The sequence below is a fragment of the Plasmodium knowlesi genome (assembly GCF_000006355.2).
Source record: "Plasmodium knowlesi strain H genome assembly, chromosome: 7".
NCBI classification, from domain to species: domain Eukaryota; phylum Apicomplexa; class Aconoidasida; order Haemosporida; family Plasmodiidae; genus Plasmodium; species Plasmodium knowlesi.
The window spans coordinates 684,750-700,648 of NC_011908.2; the positions used below are offsets into that span (position 1 = coordinate 684,750).

A 15,899-nucleotide genomic window follows, 5' to 3' on the forward strand; every position below is an offset into this window, starting at 1 on the left:
ACCGAGTGGGAAAGCATAAAATTTTGCATGATATGCATCCCCCGGGATAATCCTTACATATGTCTTTGTTCACTTGTTCATTTACTTTTTTTTTTTTTTTTTTTTTTTTTTTCCAGTCTGTAACGATGAACAAGGGAGAACGCAATTGGGGTCAGATATTACCCTATCAGGTGGGTAGATTTTTTTTCCCACGCCAGAGGAGCAGAGAGTATGCCGTTTAAAAGCGTCTGTGCAAAATACTCAGGTGAGAAAAAGTGCCACTTCCCCTCCCCAAAAAAAAATAAAATAAAACAAGGGAGAAGTACGGATAGAGTTGGTTGATTTGGAAGACCAAGTAGGGAAGTAAGGCCATCCGGACAAGTAAGCAAATTTTACAAAAGACACATCCGTGGTCAATACAAAACATAGGCCTTGGACAAGGGCACAAAAAAAAAAAAAAAAAAAAAAAAAAAACACCTGAACATATATGTGCACAGATAATTATTCACAGGTTGGTTGGGCTACCCTCCGTACATCTACACACTTGCGTTTGGCTACTCAAACAGGTGGCTAAACTTCTTCAACTCTGACGCGAAAAGGATAGTTTGTGCCCACCCGCAGTTCGGCCCCAGTAAATCCTTTAGCCTTGTGTACAATCTGATGTAGAGAGAAGTTGTGAGAGCCTTCTTCTGTTGTTTTGAATTCGGCTTCGAATTTGTCCTTGTGTCTTTTTCGCCTTCCTCCTTGGGTACAAGTTCGACGGAAGTGGGTGTGGCATTTCTAGTGGTTATCTCCCCCTTCTTACCTTTTATCGGAGTTGCTCCATCCACGTTTGTAACGTTCGTCGGGTTATCAGGTATAACTGTACTACGACGAGCAACCGAGGCGCACTCGGCCTCCACAATGTTTTGGTAATACTTGTATATGATGTCATATATATGCGTATCTATGGGGATGCAGTCAAATTTATTTAAACCGAAAAGGCAAATACAATTTGCTACTTTCAATCCTATGCCTGGGAATTGTATTAATTGGTCAATACAATTCTTTGTACTTTTCTCCTTTTTAAGATCCTCAATCCATTCTTCACTTCCGCGTTTCACTAACATTTTGGCACTTTCAATAACGTAGCTACTTCTATACCCGAACCCTAAGTTCCTTAAATCTTGCTCTCTTAATTTGGATATTATATCTATACTTGGGAATTCATAGAAGGGAAAAACTTTCATCTTCCTTTCCTCCTTTATCAGTGTTTTAAGGTTCTCGTAGAAGATTCTATTCTTCTCGGTGATGGTATCTCCACCGTCTTCATGGTCTTCATTCTGTTCCTCCACGGTATCCCCATTTTGCGGGTATTCCTCCTTCACGCGAACGCGCAGTTGCGTATCCCTCTTTGGTGGGAAAACGGATTTTCCTTCCTCCTCAGTATCACCATTTTGGAGAGGTTCTCCTTTCACTCGCACTGATTGTATCTCACCCACCTTGAGTCGAGTACTCTGTCGATTCTTCATCACGTCAACGTATCCTTTATTCTTATTCGAAGCGACCCCTTCTCCATCCTTGTCTTCCTTCAATTTTACTAGTACATCCTCACCGTGAAATATGACCGTGGCGAGAAATTTTCCGTACCGCCTTCTAAGACAATCTATCATTAGCGTTATCCTGGGAATGTTATTATTGGTAGAACAAAGGAAGGAGAAAAAAGATTCCACCGAATCCGCCTTTAATATTCTCAACCCACTAATTTTATCTGTAATTTCTTTCATTCTTTTATCTTTTCTTTTCCACATTTCGATGTTTTTACTTAATGGAAATTGTAGGTTGAAGAAATCCTTTACATCCTCCTCATCGTGATCGTTTGTGTTTCCATTCTGTGGGTTGTCACATTGCCTCTCCTGTGACCCATCCCCAGCTTCACTTCTCGGATTATAAACGCACTGGTAGAAAATCCCTTCGTCCGTTTCTTTAAAAAGATAAATTTTTTTATTCACCAATCCGATGTACATATCCATGCACACTTCGCTGAAACAAAATTCTTGTCCAATCAGGAAGCAATATTTTAGCTGTAACTCATTTTTTTTTACATTAATTCTTTTCCACTTTAGTTCGAACTTTTTTATTACAAAGAACGGGGGTTCATTGTGTAACTTCTTTATCTGCCTGCTTTTGTTATTTTTTTCATTTGGACGATGGACGCAAACCATATTCCTCTCCCTTTTCACTTCCCTTATTCTACATTCTTTTTTAACTTTCTTAATTATATTTTTTTTATCTGCATTGATGGTATTTAGGAATAATTTTGTGGGACCCTTTTTGCCTGTTGCATTTTTTCTCCCTCTGAATAGTACACCCTCAGTTTTGACGCAGGCGTTTTTGCTGGCCGGGAAGTTTCTCTTCATTTTACCTAGGCCGAGTGCTTTAGCTTTACTCCTAATTTGTGTGCTGATGTAAATATACTTTAAAAACAGAAGGAGGAGGGATTGATAAATGTGCAGTATCATTTGTTGGTTAGGAGGAAGGAATAGTGATGTTGTACCTCTTCCCCTTTGGGTTATCATATTACATCTACTTTTGCCATTTTTGGAGATTGAATCACGCCCGGGAAGAGGAAGGGTAAAACTGCCTCAGGGGATACACACGGGTCATTCGAAAAAATATCATATTCTCTAAGGGGGGGGGAGGCATTTTGTATCGATTCGAATTATCTGCCTGAAACAGGTAAGGAAATGCAACTCAAAGGAAGGCCTTTCAAGGTGCATCCAATTGTGCATCATTATGAATCGCCTCTATACCCCCCTTCTTCTGTATCTCCCGGCTGCTTCCGCACGACGGTGAACGAGCAGAATAGCAGTTTTGTTATTCTATCCTTTTTTGGCATTTTTTCGCGCGATGTTACGTAGTTTTTCTTTTTCTTTTTCTTCCACTTTCCCCGAGCATTTCACCGTTTATCCCGCAAAATGGCACTACGTTTGGACATGCTCGACGGGTTTGGAAAAAAAAAAAAAAAAAAAAAAGAAAGAAGAAAAATTGTCCTTGAAGGCGCCTTTCCGCAAGGCAGGCATTTAGCCAAAAATGGAAGAATTTCCCACTAAAGCATTAACATGAAAAGTAGGACGGAATAAATGTAATAAAATTGGAAAAAGAAAAAATTCACTCCTTATTTAAAGCTGTTTCTCTAAACTGGGCAATACTTGGTCGCCCATTTTGATGTCGCTCCGGAAAATCCACCCATGTGCGCTCTGCTACGCTGTGTGTAACATTGGTTAACCTCATTGCGTATGATCTTTTTTCTAATTTTTCGCCTAACTCCTTGTGGATAGTTCCATAATGAATGGACGAGGAATACCTTTTTTTTTTTCTTTTTTTCTTTTTTTTTTTTTTCTTGGTCCAACTGCTTTATCTGTAGAAGATGCTCCATTTTCCTGGACCTACGTAAAAAGCGTGGCAATGCAAGGGAATCCTTCACAAGCTAGGATTTTGCCTGTATCATAGAGTAAACCCCGCACAGTGGTAAACATTCCTGCGAAACGCACATATCCCGCATAACAACTTTAGTAGAAAAATGCTGCTATTGGAAAAGATGAACACAATGATAGAAAACAAGTACGCCAAATCGAACTGGAAGAAAAAGAGGTTCGTTTGGAGGTACAGCTTATACTTCACTGTTTTTTACATCTCCCTATCATTGGGCATCTTATACACGTTAGCAGTTAGACTTATAATTTCGTGGGATACCTACAGTAACCATTATTGTCCCTCCTCTACAATTCTATCTGTGAAAAGAATCTACATGGTGATCATCGTATTTTTGACATTGATGGTTTTCTTAAACTTCCTTTTTTCGCGCCTCACATTTATCTACTCCAATTTTACGAATAGCGAGTTTTTTAACTCAGGGTTCTTTTACGCCCTCGTAGGCTTCATAATTAAATACATGTCATGGATTTTGTCTTTCATATACATCCTCTGGATCTGCTTCCTCTTTGTAAATATGATGATAATAATTTTTTTGCCGCAAAGGTGGTGTGCCTTCAAATACAATATGTACGGGATGGACGCGCTCCGCAATTGCCTCTTGGTTATGAACCGGGCCACAGGTGCGCTCTCAGCGGTTACACGTATCTGTATTTGTTCACGCATGTTGCGTATGTACCTATATGCAGATATATGTGTATACTTGCGTATCTATACCCACCAGTTGGTGAATACCTTACTGAGATAATCTCCATTTTGCCTTTCCCCTTCTCCCCCTCAAGGATGCGAAATCGACAAATCACTTTTGAACCTACGGACCAAAGACAGCTGCAACGACTACAACATTTTAAAGGTGCAAAATTTTCTGTTCCTTTCTCGATCAGCTCCAAACGAAGCATGTACATTGAAGGATAAGAAACTGTGCGAATTTTTTGTCGACTTTATTAAAAATAAAAACACCACGTGGACTTCCTTCCCGAACTGCTCTGGAAACACCCTCGACCTTAAGGAAGAGCATTTCCTCGAAGTGCCCACCCTGAAGAGTGACATTTACTTACTTTCAATATCTGTAATATTTCTCTGGTTTATCACAACCATAATTCTCATTGCCCTTTTCGTAGTTTTGAGGGTGAGCACGCCGATTGATTCCTCATTTGTGGTTAATGAAGAACGCTTCAACTTTTTTTTCAAGTTTACGCGTTTGATGGATGTGTGGAGATGACGACATGTAAATACATCTGTTATCAAGGTCGCCTTCACATGTACAGAGAACCATACGGATGATCGTACAAATGGGTGCACGAATGGAATGGTATCAAATTGTGCAGTCCTCTAAACCTCAATCGTTATAGGAAGAATTCCTCAAGGGGAGGAATTTCTCTCCGTGTTTTTATTCTGCTCGCCCATTTCACTTTCCACCGCATTTATCTTCCCAAAAAGATACTCTTACGTGGACATACCTCAGATGAATGCTGTACCCTCTCGTCTATCCGCAGACTCTACGAGACAGTACTATAATACGCAACTGTGGAACGCTGGTGGAGCCTTTTCATTGATATACCTATTTGGATTGATGGCATAATTGGGCCCCTTCACCTCAATGAGGGTATATATTCCCAACGCAGTTGTCAGTTTTTCCCGCACAGTCAAAATACTGCGCATAATATTGCAACACCTCTGTAATAATTTCCATCCGTTCACCATTTTTTTTTTGTGCACCCTTTTTTTTTCGTGAACAAAAATACCAACTTTTAAAATTGGAACATGTTCACGGTAAGTGGGACTACCTTCCCGCATTACCATTTGGACTATCGTCCAACTCACCAAAATGTGGCGCCTTGCCGAAATATTGTCATACTATACCTATGCACGAGAATGCACTAATCTGCTAATCAGGAAATACGCGAATATGCCTTTTGCTGCTCTTCATGTGAGCATATGACGGTTGAATCTATTTGTTGCGGGCAAGTTGTCCGTAGATTTATTCTGTTTTCACGCGTCATCCGCTTGCATGTGTATGGTACACATACATTTTACTTCTTGCTTCATTTGGGTGCGTGCATTTATGTACACGGAACGGGTGGGCGAAATGTTACTCTCTATTGGGAATAGTATTCAAGCTTCTTAATCAAAATGGGGGGGAAAAAAAAAAAAAAAAAAGAAAAATGCGCACGGAGGTGATTGCAATGTGTACCCGTGCAGACTCATAAAGTGGTGAAAAAGTAAAAATCACAGCAGTTTTTTTTTTTTTTTTTCTCCCTGCGAAATGCCATTTTTTGGAAAATCCAGAACAGGAAAGATGCTAATGTCCAGAAGGGGCAAGAATACACACACAAACCAATGATAACTTTGTTAAAACAGTTACGGACGAGAGTTGCGCACGAAATAGAGAAAAATGAATTTTAAAAGGAAAAGGTAGCCTTCTTTTTGTTTCTCACTGTTTGCATATTAAGCTGAAGGAAAAAAAAAAAAAAAAAAAAAAAAAAATGGACAATGCGAAAGGCAAGAACAGAAGCATAAGCCGCATTATCAAAGAGTTTTACCTAAACTGGAATTACAGGAGACACAGCTGGAGAATCAGTTTCTACTACAACTGTCTGGCAATTTTATCTGCTTTCAGCATTGCCCTCACTTTAATATTCCAGCAACTAATAAAATCATTCAGTTTTTTCGTAAATTATTCCTGCGAATATGAACATATAAATTTTATTCTTACAGATTTATTAATCTTCCTAATTTTAATTAGCTTTATAAGCATTTTCGCATTTTTTTTATCGAGAATTTGTTCTATCCTCTCAAATTTTACAATTAACGACTTTATGTCACTAGGCAAATGGATCGAAAGGATAGGCTGTACTGTGAAATGGTTTCCCTGGGCCTTAGCGATTTTGATCATATTTTGGTTCACCATAAATGTATTTAATTTAGTTACCTTATATTTCACCCCCAACTTGTGGTGTAAAAGGCGCTTAAACAACGTTGCCATTCATGTAGTAAACAACTGCAGGTTGTTTGAAGGTAGGACAGCCGCATGCACCAACGACATTATAGGTACTGGTTCCAATGCGAGCACCGTCAACTACATTCGAAAATGCAACGACTTGGATTTCCTAAAGAATCATAACTACTTCGCATTTATTCCAGATTTGGCAGATAAAAATTATGTAAAATGCACGTTCAACAATATCAACATTTGCACACTGTACAAAAGCTTACGATATAATCAGCAAGTAATGGAGAAAGCAAAAGGACTGAAATTAGAAGGCTGCTTGCAGAACCCTCCGTCTGAAGTAGAGGATTTTTATGATAATAATATTCAAACGAGTGATTTGTACAAATATTCTCAAATCTTTACTATTGGCAGTAACGTCACTTTTGTTGTCCTCATGTTTTTTTTTTATTTTGTCAAACGTACAACACAGTTCGATGGGTTATTTTATCAGTCTATAGATAACTCCGAAATGCTTATACTCCGCATCCTTCGCCCCTTGACACCCTGGACGTGAGCCTTTGTTTGTTTCTTCAGTGGCTATATGGCTCTCGCTAAAAATAAAATATAATGAATAAAATAAATAAACAAAAAGATTTATCTAATTGAGGAAGAGAAAGGCTAACGTGTTCCCCAACCCCCCTACCCTACAATGCTCATGGGCGAACTGGGGCCACCTCCTTTATACGAAAAAGTTAGTCCATAATGTGAACTCAAGTGAGCCTGAAAAGTTACACACGTATATCTCCGGGACACAAGTCTATACGAATGGATCCCGTTGAACAGTTAAAAAGAGCTCTAGAAAATGTTGATGTACAAAAGTTCAGTCATGATTATTTTATTACATTTATTTCTTTCCCTCATCCGTACCGCGTACACAAAATTTTCCCGCTCGTCCGCTGTGTCCATTTCCTTCTAATTAACTTGTGAATTATAACAACTTTTTACAAATACCTCAATTTGCAAAACAGTTTATTAAAATAAATTGTACTTAATGTGTTCAAAACAGTTGTAGTCCCTTTGCATCAATTATGAGGCAAAAAAATGGTCAATGTTGTTCTGCTAGCCATTTTCTTATTCATTTGAGAGAAAAAAAAAAAAAAACTTGCTAAACTAGCCATTATAACATTACAGCTATCTAATTTGGCTGTTTTTTTATTGCGCTTAAAAAAAAAAAATGCCGTTTTCACCTGTTCTGTTCATACAAAATTGAAATAATTCAAGAACGTGAACAGATTCCCCCTTTTGGCTTGTCTTTTTGAACATTTTTTTTTTTTCTTCTTTTTTCACCTCATTAATTCTTCTATGTGTACTGTAATAAATAAAAATTTACATGTGTGTATTCTTGACTCTCCACTAACCATATTATATATTTTGTATTATTCCTCTAGAGGGGTGTAACGTGAGACCCTTTTCTGGGGAAATTCACGAGATACACAACATAGTGTGAATAAGATAAAAATTTCACGAAATCAAAAAAAAAAATTTTAAATCTCTACAAAAAGAGCAGTTAACGCAGCAATCATCACGAATGCCTGTAGCGGAGAATCTATGACATTCCAGAGGTGCATACAAGAACTGATGGTGTTGTAAACTTCCAACAAAAAACGATGGAGAGCGCCAAGGACAAGCATTGTTATCCCCAGGAGCATTGCAGTCCATACGGAATTTTCAATAGCATAAGAAAATGCTACCGCTGTAATGAAAGCGATGTTGAGTCCTTCATTTTTAAACAAGAGGGGTTACCCCTGAATAATGGGGAAGAACATAACCATTCAACAACTAACGCATGCGCAGGTGCACTAAAAGGTGAACGCCCTTGGGACGATCTTTTATACAAAGGGAACTTTGAAGAGAGTTTAAATATTAATCAAGCAAATCGAAAAAGTGCTTCTACATTAGTAAAAAGGGAGGAGGAGGGAACGAGCAAAAATGATACTGAACTGCTTGCCATTAAAAATGGCATAAGTAACTATGCCGATGTGGCAAGAAGAACATCACATATACTGCAAGCAGACGTTCCTTCTTGTGGAAGCGTAGTTTATACTTCAAAGGAGACGCCAACAGGTAGGATATACATTCCAAGGGTAATATCTGATGAGAAGATAAAAGCGCACAACGGCCTATACGTTTATGTTGAAGAATGTGGCCTGCATCGGGAAACGCGGGAGGGTATCACAACAAGAGAACCACGTAGCACGGAAAATAGTCTTAATACTACTCTGAGTGAAGATAAATCATTTAACTACACACGTAAGAAGGACGACCCGCAAAAAATGGACAATATGAGAAGCATGCATCACCCCGATGATGAGCACATCTATGTCTATAATAACCTAACAGCACATGACCATGCAAGAGATGAGTTAACACTGAAAAAAATGAAAACAACGATACAGCTTGGTGATATGTTAAAGGACGTTTCTAAATCTAAATACTTAGCGAGTCATTCAGGACAATTTCTCAACTCTGAAATGGAACAACAAGATGCAGTTTCGCCATCCCTTATGGATAAGCAACTGACTAGGCATAAAGAGTCCAACAGCAATAATCACCAAAATTGGGATACCTACACAAATGGAGCAGTAACACCTAAAGGATGCAGGAAGGAGGAACTTTTATCTATTAACAATTTTACAACAGAAGAGACAAATATACAACCGCAGCTCTTTGACAACTTTAGTCAAACTGTTCGAAAGAAAAAAAAAATTGTAAAAATAAAAAGGAGAATAAAAATTGGTCTAAAAGGAAGAAAAAAGAAAAAAACTAAAAATGTCTTTTTGAAGAAAAAGCCATACAGTCGGAACGAACGTCGAATTAGAAGAACAAGGAAAATGAAAGTCACCTCCTCGAGAAAGAGAATTTCAATGAGTAAAGGAAAAAAGGGCTATGCACACAGGAGGAATAAAGGAAGAAATAAGTTGGGCTCGAAAAATGCTAAGGAATGCGGTCCACTCAAATTTCAAATTAGGAAGAGAAAAAAAAGGTTTTCATCATATATGCGAAATGGTATGAATGAGCATATGGCTCAACTCATTTATTCCAAGCTACATGAGAAGAACGGGAAAAATAAGCGAAGAGAAAGTGATCCCTCGATCCTGAGTCAAAGAAAGTTTTCTAGAAGAAAATCACACAAAAATGGGAAAAAAATAAAAAAGACCAAGGGAGTCAAAAGAGACAAGAACGTTGAAAAAGTAGAGAAAAACAATATAGAGCTGGATGAACATAAAAAATTGATAACGCAAGATAAAATGCAAAGAGATGATGTTGAAGGAGCGTCTATTATAAATGGCGAAGTTTATCCAGATAAGGTAAACATCATACCGGGAACAGATTCAGACAGTTTTCCTATCCTTAAAGTGTCCACCAAAAGTGTTGGGAGTGGCTCTTACTATTTTTGCCTGAGTGATGGTGTTAGTAACTCTTCCTACAGATCATTCCCTGTTGACACCCACAGTTTGGATCTTTTAAGAATCACGGAATATTCTGACTGTACAGATGGTGTGCATCGCCCCGGTAAGGCGGAAGCAGAGGAGGAAGGGTTCAGCGATGTGACTACAAGGGGAAAGGAAGAGCTGTATAATAGTAACCCAGATCATTGTACCAATTTGAAGGCCCGCGTGGGAAGAAACGCCAAATGGGTGGATCTCATCAACATAAAAGTCGAACAAAAGAAAAATGTGCCAAACAATACAAGAGAACGTTGCAATGGTTCCAATGGTTGTAGCAGTTTCGTCCATAATGGTGAGATGAGCGCAGAAGAAGTGACGTCCATATGTGCAGGCGATTGCGCCACCTTGGACGAAAACGAAGAGAGATTGACATTTGCAGTTCTGAGAAAGGTTGCCAAGTTTCTCAGCGGAAGAAATGAAAACATAAAATCAGATGAAACAATAAAAGAGGGCACAAAAAGTTTTAACATGGACAGGGATGGACACAAATTTTACCAATTGGCAAGTAATCCCTCAATAGACAAAACTCTGGACGATGGTCTTGTTTGCGAAATGGTGACAAGTACAAGCGCGATAAGAAGCAGGAGCGATGATTCCTTTTTCGAAAAAGCGATTCGCAATACAGATGTGGAGAAGTCAGAATTGATTGATACTTGCACGTATAGGAAATCGTGCCCAAAGGACAAGAACCTGTTCATGCTTCATTCGAACTTGTTGAAGCAGCGTTCCTTCTTCTGTCAACACGGGACACTAGAGAATGAAGTAATGTATATTATAAACAGTTTAACATTTTATTCTCACAAATTGAAGAATGTACTGAACTATGCCATAGGGAGATGTCCAAATGGAGATGCCTTACAGGTTAAGTTACTTACCCTCTGTTTTATCAATTTAACCGAAAAGGCAAGGAGAAGTGATGGGTCTGCTGTATGCCTTAAAAATGTTTCAACTTTAATGCATGAACTATTGGTGCGGGTGCGCTATGGTGTGTTGAGCCTCTCAAAAAATGAGTATGTCACTAAATTTGAGCAAGTCATTATGAAAACATACCTCATAGAGTTGATTAAATTGAGTAGACTATTGTTAACATCACTAGAGGGGATAAAAAAACATTTTACTTTATCATACGAGGGGGAAATTCCCACCCATAATTTGGCAGTATCCTCATGGGGGGAAGTACCCAAAATGATCAAATTGAAGACCTCGCTTGAAAAGCACCTTGTTCATAATTCAGAAGAAGAAATGGTTTATTTACCAGACGGTAATGATAGTGAAAGTGTCATCGATCATGTAAAGGGAAAGGGATATGGGATGGTTCCTTTGGTGGACAATTCTATGGATGGGGACACAAAGAAGATAAGTAAACTCACTAACGATGTTGCGAATGGGGTTGTGAAGGAGGTTGGGGCTTCTCAAAATGGCTACCCTAGCTACTGCGCCATTTACAAGCTAATGAAGGAGCTGAAAAAAAAGTTGCTATTTCTAGAACAGAATAATAAATACAACTCTCGCACCTTAAGGCTAATGTTGAAATATCTGGACAAGTTGAGTTACATTTATAGAGTGAATTCTGCGCTGCTGCTTCGTCCCAGGGAAGGGAGGATCGCAGCTGATCAACGTGCCCGTCAAATGGATGACCAAATTAGACGCATGCTACAGAAGGTGGAGGAAAGAATAACTTGTTCTATCAGAGGGGACGAAGCCATTTGCGATATATCGATATTGTATTCTATAAAAAGTCTGCAAAAAAAATTGGAGAAAAATGCCTTTGCTTTTTTTGATCAGTTATCAGGGAAGGATTCCTATGGGGGGAAGTCTACTAGCATTTCTCCCAGGTTACCTAAGCCAAAGTGGAGTTTGGAATTAGAAGGGGAAGAAGTGGCACATGCTGAAACGAATAGTGTACGAAACGAATATCATAGTAAACAAATGAGAGCTCTACATAAGTGTGACGAGAAAAAAACGTTCGTTGAGAATTCTGTGTACAACTATCACGACGAAACGGAGCATCTAGAACGGCTAAATGAATGCCTAAATGAGGTTATAATGAACAAGAAGGAGGAGCTAATCAAAAACCCCAATGGTCATTACGCCATGTTGAAAGAGTATAAGGAAGAGTTGTCCCTATTGAATGACCTTCGAAATAATGAAAATGCTTCAGTGAATGATATTTTGGACAACATGCCTAGCTCTAAGTTCAGTGAAATATTAGGTGCGTATGTTAGGGGGGAAAAATCATATAGGGGGGATTATGAGTGGGATCGAGTTCAGCTTCAAACTACTCAACATTTATCTATCTCCTCCGGGAAAGGGAACAGGAAAAAAGGAAGCGTCTTTTCCACTGGAAGGTAATTCATACAGAGACTCATATCCACATTTTAGTAATGAAGAATGTCTTAACCACTGAAATGGATTATGTGGTTGTCCTTCACAGGATGGTAAAATTTTGCACGACGCCCTTTCCCTAAGGGAGCCTTTTAACGTTGCGCCCATAAAGTATAACTGTCCAGGAGAAATTCCCTCTAATTGAATTTCCCCGATGGGAATACCAATAGTGTTAAACATTTTAAAATATATTGAAAGGGTTGCCGAGGGGGTAGAGTGCCTATTTTAGGAAGCGTTTTTTTTTTTTTTTTTTTTTTTTTTTTTCGTTATTGCACCTGCCAGACAGATTCCCCTGCATTGGCGAAAACAGTGTACCGTTGTGTTATACGTGCTTCCACACTGAGGCCAAGTCTAGGCTGTATTAAATCTTCCCTAATGCAAACCTCACCCCCCCCCTTTGGCATAAGCACCAAATGGTAATCTTACTCAAAAAAAAAAAAAAATAAATAAATAAAAATAAGAATAGCTTGTCCTGATGACTATGCAATATATCTGTATGCATTCATAACTCTTTAGAGAAATGGAGGAATGTGGGAAAAATCCTACACGTCCCTTTTTATGAAATATTCCGTTAAGTGCATTTATGTGTGGATGCTTCATTTGTTGATTCGTTTATGTGTGTCTATAATGGGGAATTTTTTTTTTTTTTTTTTTTAAGCTACATAGTAGCTGCAGAAAAGGGGCAACTCTTCTCCTGCATCAGTGATCTTCAAAAATATTTGTTTCCCCCGTATGATAGAAGGTGTTGCTGCATAAAAAAGAAAAAAATGGAGGAGGAGGAGGGGGAAAGTCCCATACCTAACTTAGCGGTTCAAACGTGAAAAATCCCTGCAACACCCCTTACACTCTTTGCGCGTTTTTTTTTTTTTTTTTTTTTTTTTTTTTTTGAACCCTATTTTGTGCACGCGCACGCGAAGGTGGTGATCCGAAGGGAATCTTATTGTGCCGGGAAAATATGGGCAATTTCGATAATTTTTATTAAGCAAGAAAGGAGGAGCTATCGAGAATTATGCCTCCTGTTTTTCGTGCATACTTTGGGAAAGAGAGAAAAAAAAAAGGGATGAGAGTTATTTTTTGTCCGCATGATAAGCGGTAAATTTGTTATGCCTTTAAATTGAAACCCCTGTGTAAAGGGAAAGCTGCTGGTATGGATAATTTACTTAACCCATTACTTTTCCGAAGGGAAGTAAAAATAGCCCAGTGTGTATTTATGTATGAATGTATGTATGAATGAATGTATGTATGTATGCATGTATGTATGTATGTATGAATGAATGTATGTATGAATGTGTGCGTGTGTGTACCCCCCAACGGATGAGATAACGCCAAAACAAAGTTGACATAAAAATGGCGGTGAATAACGAAGAAGCGATAGCAACCCCATTAAGTGAAGGGGATCTGAAAAAAGTGTACTATGAAAATTTTATAGACGATTTGACGGATGAAGAACTCATGTACAAGAAAACAGTGGAAGATTTGTTTTATATTTATAAGTCATTTGGATTCATTTATTCTATCATAAAAAAGGCAAACCTTTTGCTGAGTAAGGAGAGTTTCGACATGTTCTTGAAATCGCTTGTAAGCTTTATTGATGAGTTGTTTCTCAATAACCCCAATTTGTTTGACAGCGAAGGAAATGATGTGAACCAAATTTTTACCAACAAAGAAATTGGAGGAGGAGGTACCAAAAAGAGGAAAGGAGAATTTGAACAAACATATATCGTTAACAACAGCGACAATAATTCTTTTATGAGTATCTTATCGAAGACATATATTGAGGAGTTATTAAAGGATATTAACAATATAGATCCGAATTTCAACGAAAGGAATGCACAAGATTATTTGTTCATCACGAAGCATATTCTTAAAATGAAAAATACTCTCGAAGTGGAACATGTAAAGAATCGAATTGATAAACTAAAAAATATATTAAATGTAGGGAAGACGATTTTTCACGAAGATGAAGTATTGGATGATAATTCTAATGATAATGATGGAAATAAAAAAATAAAGGTACATGATCATATTGATCAGATGATAGAAAAATTGAAGACCATTGGACCATCTATTGTTGCTATTTTTTATAAACAAAGTCTTTGGTACAAACAGATTGTTAACAAATCTGAGTATGATAGCTTAAATTCGATTCTGAACTTAGATGTAGATGCAGACAACAAAGTTGTAGAATCGACTTACGCAGATGTGATTCTCCTGCTTGGCGATAAAATGACACAAAATAAAGATCTCATAATTGCCAAGGAAAAATTGGAAAGACTCAAAACGAATTACGATGCAGAAATCCAAAGGAAGCTTCAACAAGAAATGGAACTCTCCAAAAAATTAGAAGACAAAAGAAAGGCAGTGCAGTTCATAATTGATAGATATAATGAGTACACCTGGTTTGATAAAAATTCCCCTAAGAAACATTCCTTCTACATAATAGGTATTAACCCCAGGACCACTACAGAGGAACAACTAAAGAGTTGCGGTAAAAGATTGAAACATATATTGCACCCCGACAAGGAACCCGACAAGGAGTGGAAGAAAAAGGCCGAGTCCGCTTTTAAGGAGGCGTCCCTTGCCATTTTGGGGTGTCAGCAGGAATTCAAAACGAAGATTCTAAAGAATCTGGAGCCGGGGCCACCCGCTCCGTACTTGGCGCTCATCGGGATTGAGACGGCAAGCGACACTAACGGAGTTGGTGGTAGTGGTGTTGGCCCTACCAGCGGAGTCGGTGAGGCTAGCGATCAAGGAACCGCGCGACTCCCGCAATATTACCCCACACAGGCCTACTATCCCAAATTCGACCTCAAGTGCGTGGACCAAAAAATTGGTACCATCCTCATTGACGTCAAGTGCCCTGTGCAACTAGGAGTGGTGAAGAAGTTGATCCTTTACGTCCACAGACCCATCTACGGAGCTGAGCCACTGAATTTAATCCCAGAGGATTCATTCCTTTCGCACAAAATGGAACAAAATGTAAACGTAAAAAATTTGAACCAGTCTATTGAAGCACGCGTTGACTTTGTGCAACCCTTAGAAATCGCCGCGTCTACCAAGTACTACATTGGCATTCAGCTAATAGCCGAGAGGGGAAACACCATGATTAATTGGAATTCCATCAACATAACGCTTCACAAGTTTAGCAACAAAAATATTATTAAGAAGTTATTGTCTTCTTTTAAGAATGCCTCCTTCATTAATCAGGCCCAACTGAATGTGGTCCTGTCGAATGAGAACAAAGAGGAGATGACCAAATATTTAAATGAATGCATTGCTGCGGCGAAGATATGGGCGCAGACCGTGTAGGGGAGCGTATCCACAGATTTGCGCTGTACCCCCACGACCCTGTATGCAGGTCATGCGGAAATGTCACTATTTTTTTTTTTTTTTTTTTTTTTTTTTTTTTTTTTTTTTTTTTGTACCCAACGGCACAGCTACGGATTTACCTCGTTACTTTCGCCACGATGTAACACCGCGCGAGAAACGCTTTAATATTTGTTCTCAAGAACACTAACGTAAGTCTTTGTTCATTTCAAAAATGGCGGTTGGTTGGTGTTTGTACAAATTGTGTTATGGGTAGAGGTAGCATGTGTCTACGCAACAGATGAAAAAGTTAA

At 38.6% G+C, this 15,899-nt stretch overlaps 5 protein-coding genes across 5 annotated transcripts; 4 read left to right on the forward strand and 1 right to left on the reverse strand.

Annotated features, from left to right (window-relative positions):
* Window positions 1–533: 533 nt before the first annotated feature.
* On the reverse strand, window positions 534–2,537 carry PKNH_0715100 (N-glycosylase/DNA lyase, putative; the record flags this gene model as incomplete). The annotated part of the gene is made up of 1 exon (XM_002258407.2): window positions 534–2,537. The coding sequence occupies one exon, from the start codon at window positions 2,535–2,537 to the stop codon at window positions 534–536; it is 2,004 nt and encodes a 667-aa protein (XP_002258443.2).
* Window positions 2,538–3,541: 1,004 nt separating this feature from the next.
* On the forward strand, window positions 3,542–4,675 carry PKNH_0715200 (uncharacterized protein; the record flags this gene model as incomplete). Its single annotated transcript, XM_002258408.1, has 2 exons — window positions 3,542–4,076; window positions 4,236–4,675. The coding sequence occupies 2 exons, from the start codon at window positions 3,542–3,544 to the stop codon at window positions 4,673–4,675; spliced, it is 975 nt and encodes a 324-aa protein (XP_002258444.1).
* Window positions 4,676–5,939: 1,264 nt separating this feature from the next.
* On the forward strand, window positions 5,940–6,959 carry PKNH_0715300 (uncharacterized protein; the record flags this gene model as incomplete). Its single annotated transcript, XM_002258409.1, has 1 exon — window positions 5,940–6,959. The coding sequence occupies one exon, from the start codon at window positions 5,940–5,942 to the stop codon at window positions 6,957–6,959; it is 1,020 nt and encodes a 339-aa protein (XP_002258445.1).
* A 1,093-nt stretch (window positions 6,960–8,052) lies between these two features.
* Window positions 8,053–12,246, forward strand: PKNH_0715400 (conserved Plasmodium protein, unknown function; the record flags this gene model as incomplete). The annotated part of the gene is made up of 1 exon (XM_002258410.1): window positions 8,053–12,246. The coding sequence occupies one exon, from the start codon at window positions 8,053–8,055 to the stop codon at window positions 12,244–12,246; it is 4,194 nt and encodes a 1,397-aa protein (XP_002258446.1).
* A 1,380-nt stretch (window positions 12,247–13,626) lies between these two features.
* Window positions 13,627–15,588, forward strand: PKNH_0715500 (conserved protein, unknown function; the record flags this gene model as incomplete). The annotated part of the gene is made up of 1 exon (XM_002258411.1): window positions 13,627–15,588. The coding sequence occupies one exon, from the start codon at window positions 13,627–13,629 to the stop codon at window positions 15,586–15,588; it is 1,962 nt and encodes a 653-aa protein (XP_002258447.1).
* Between the last annotated feature and the right edge of the window lie 311 nt (window positions 15,589–15,899).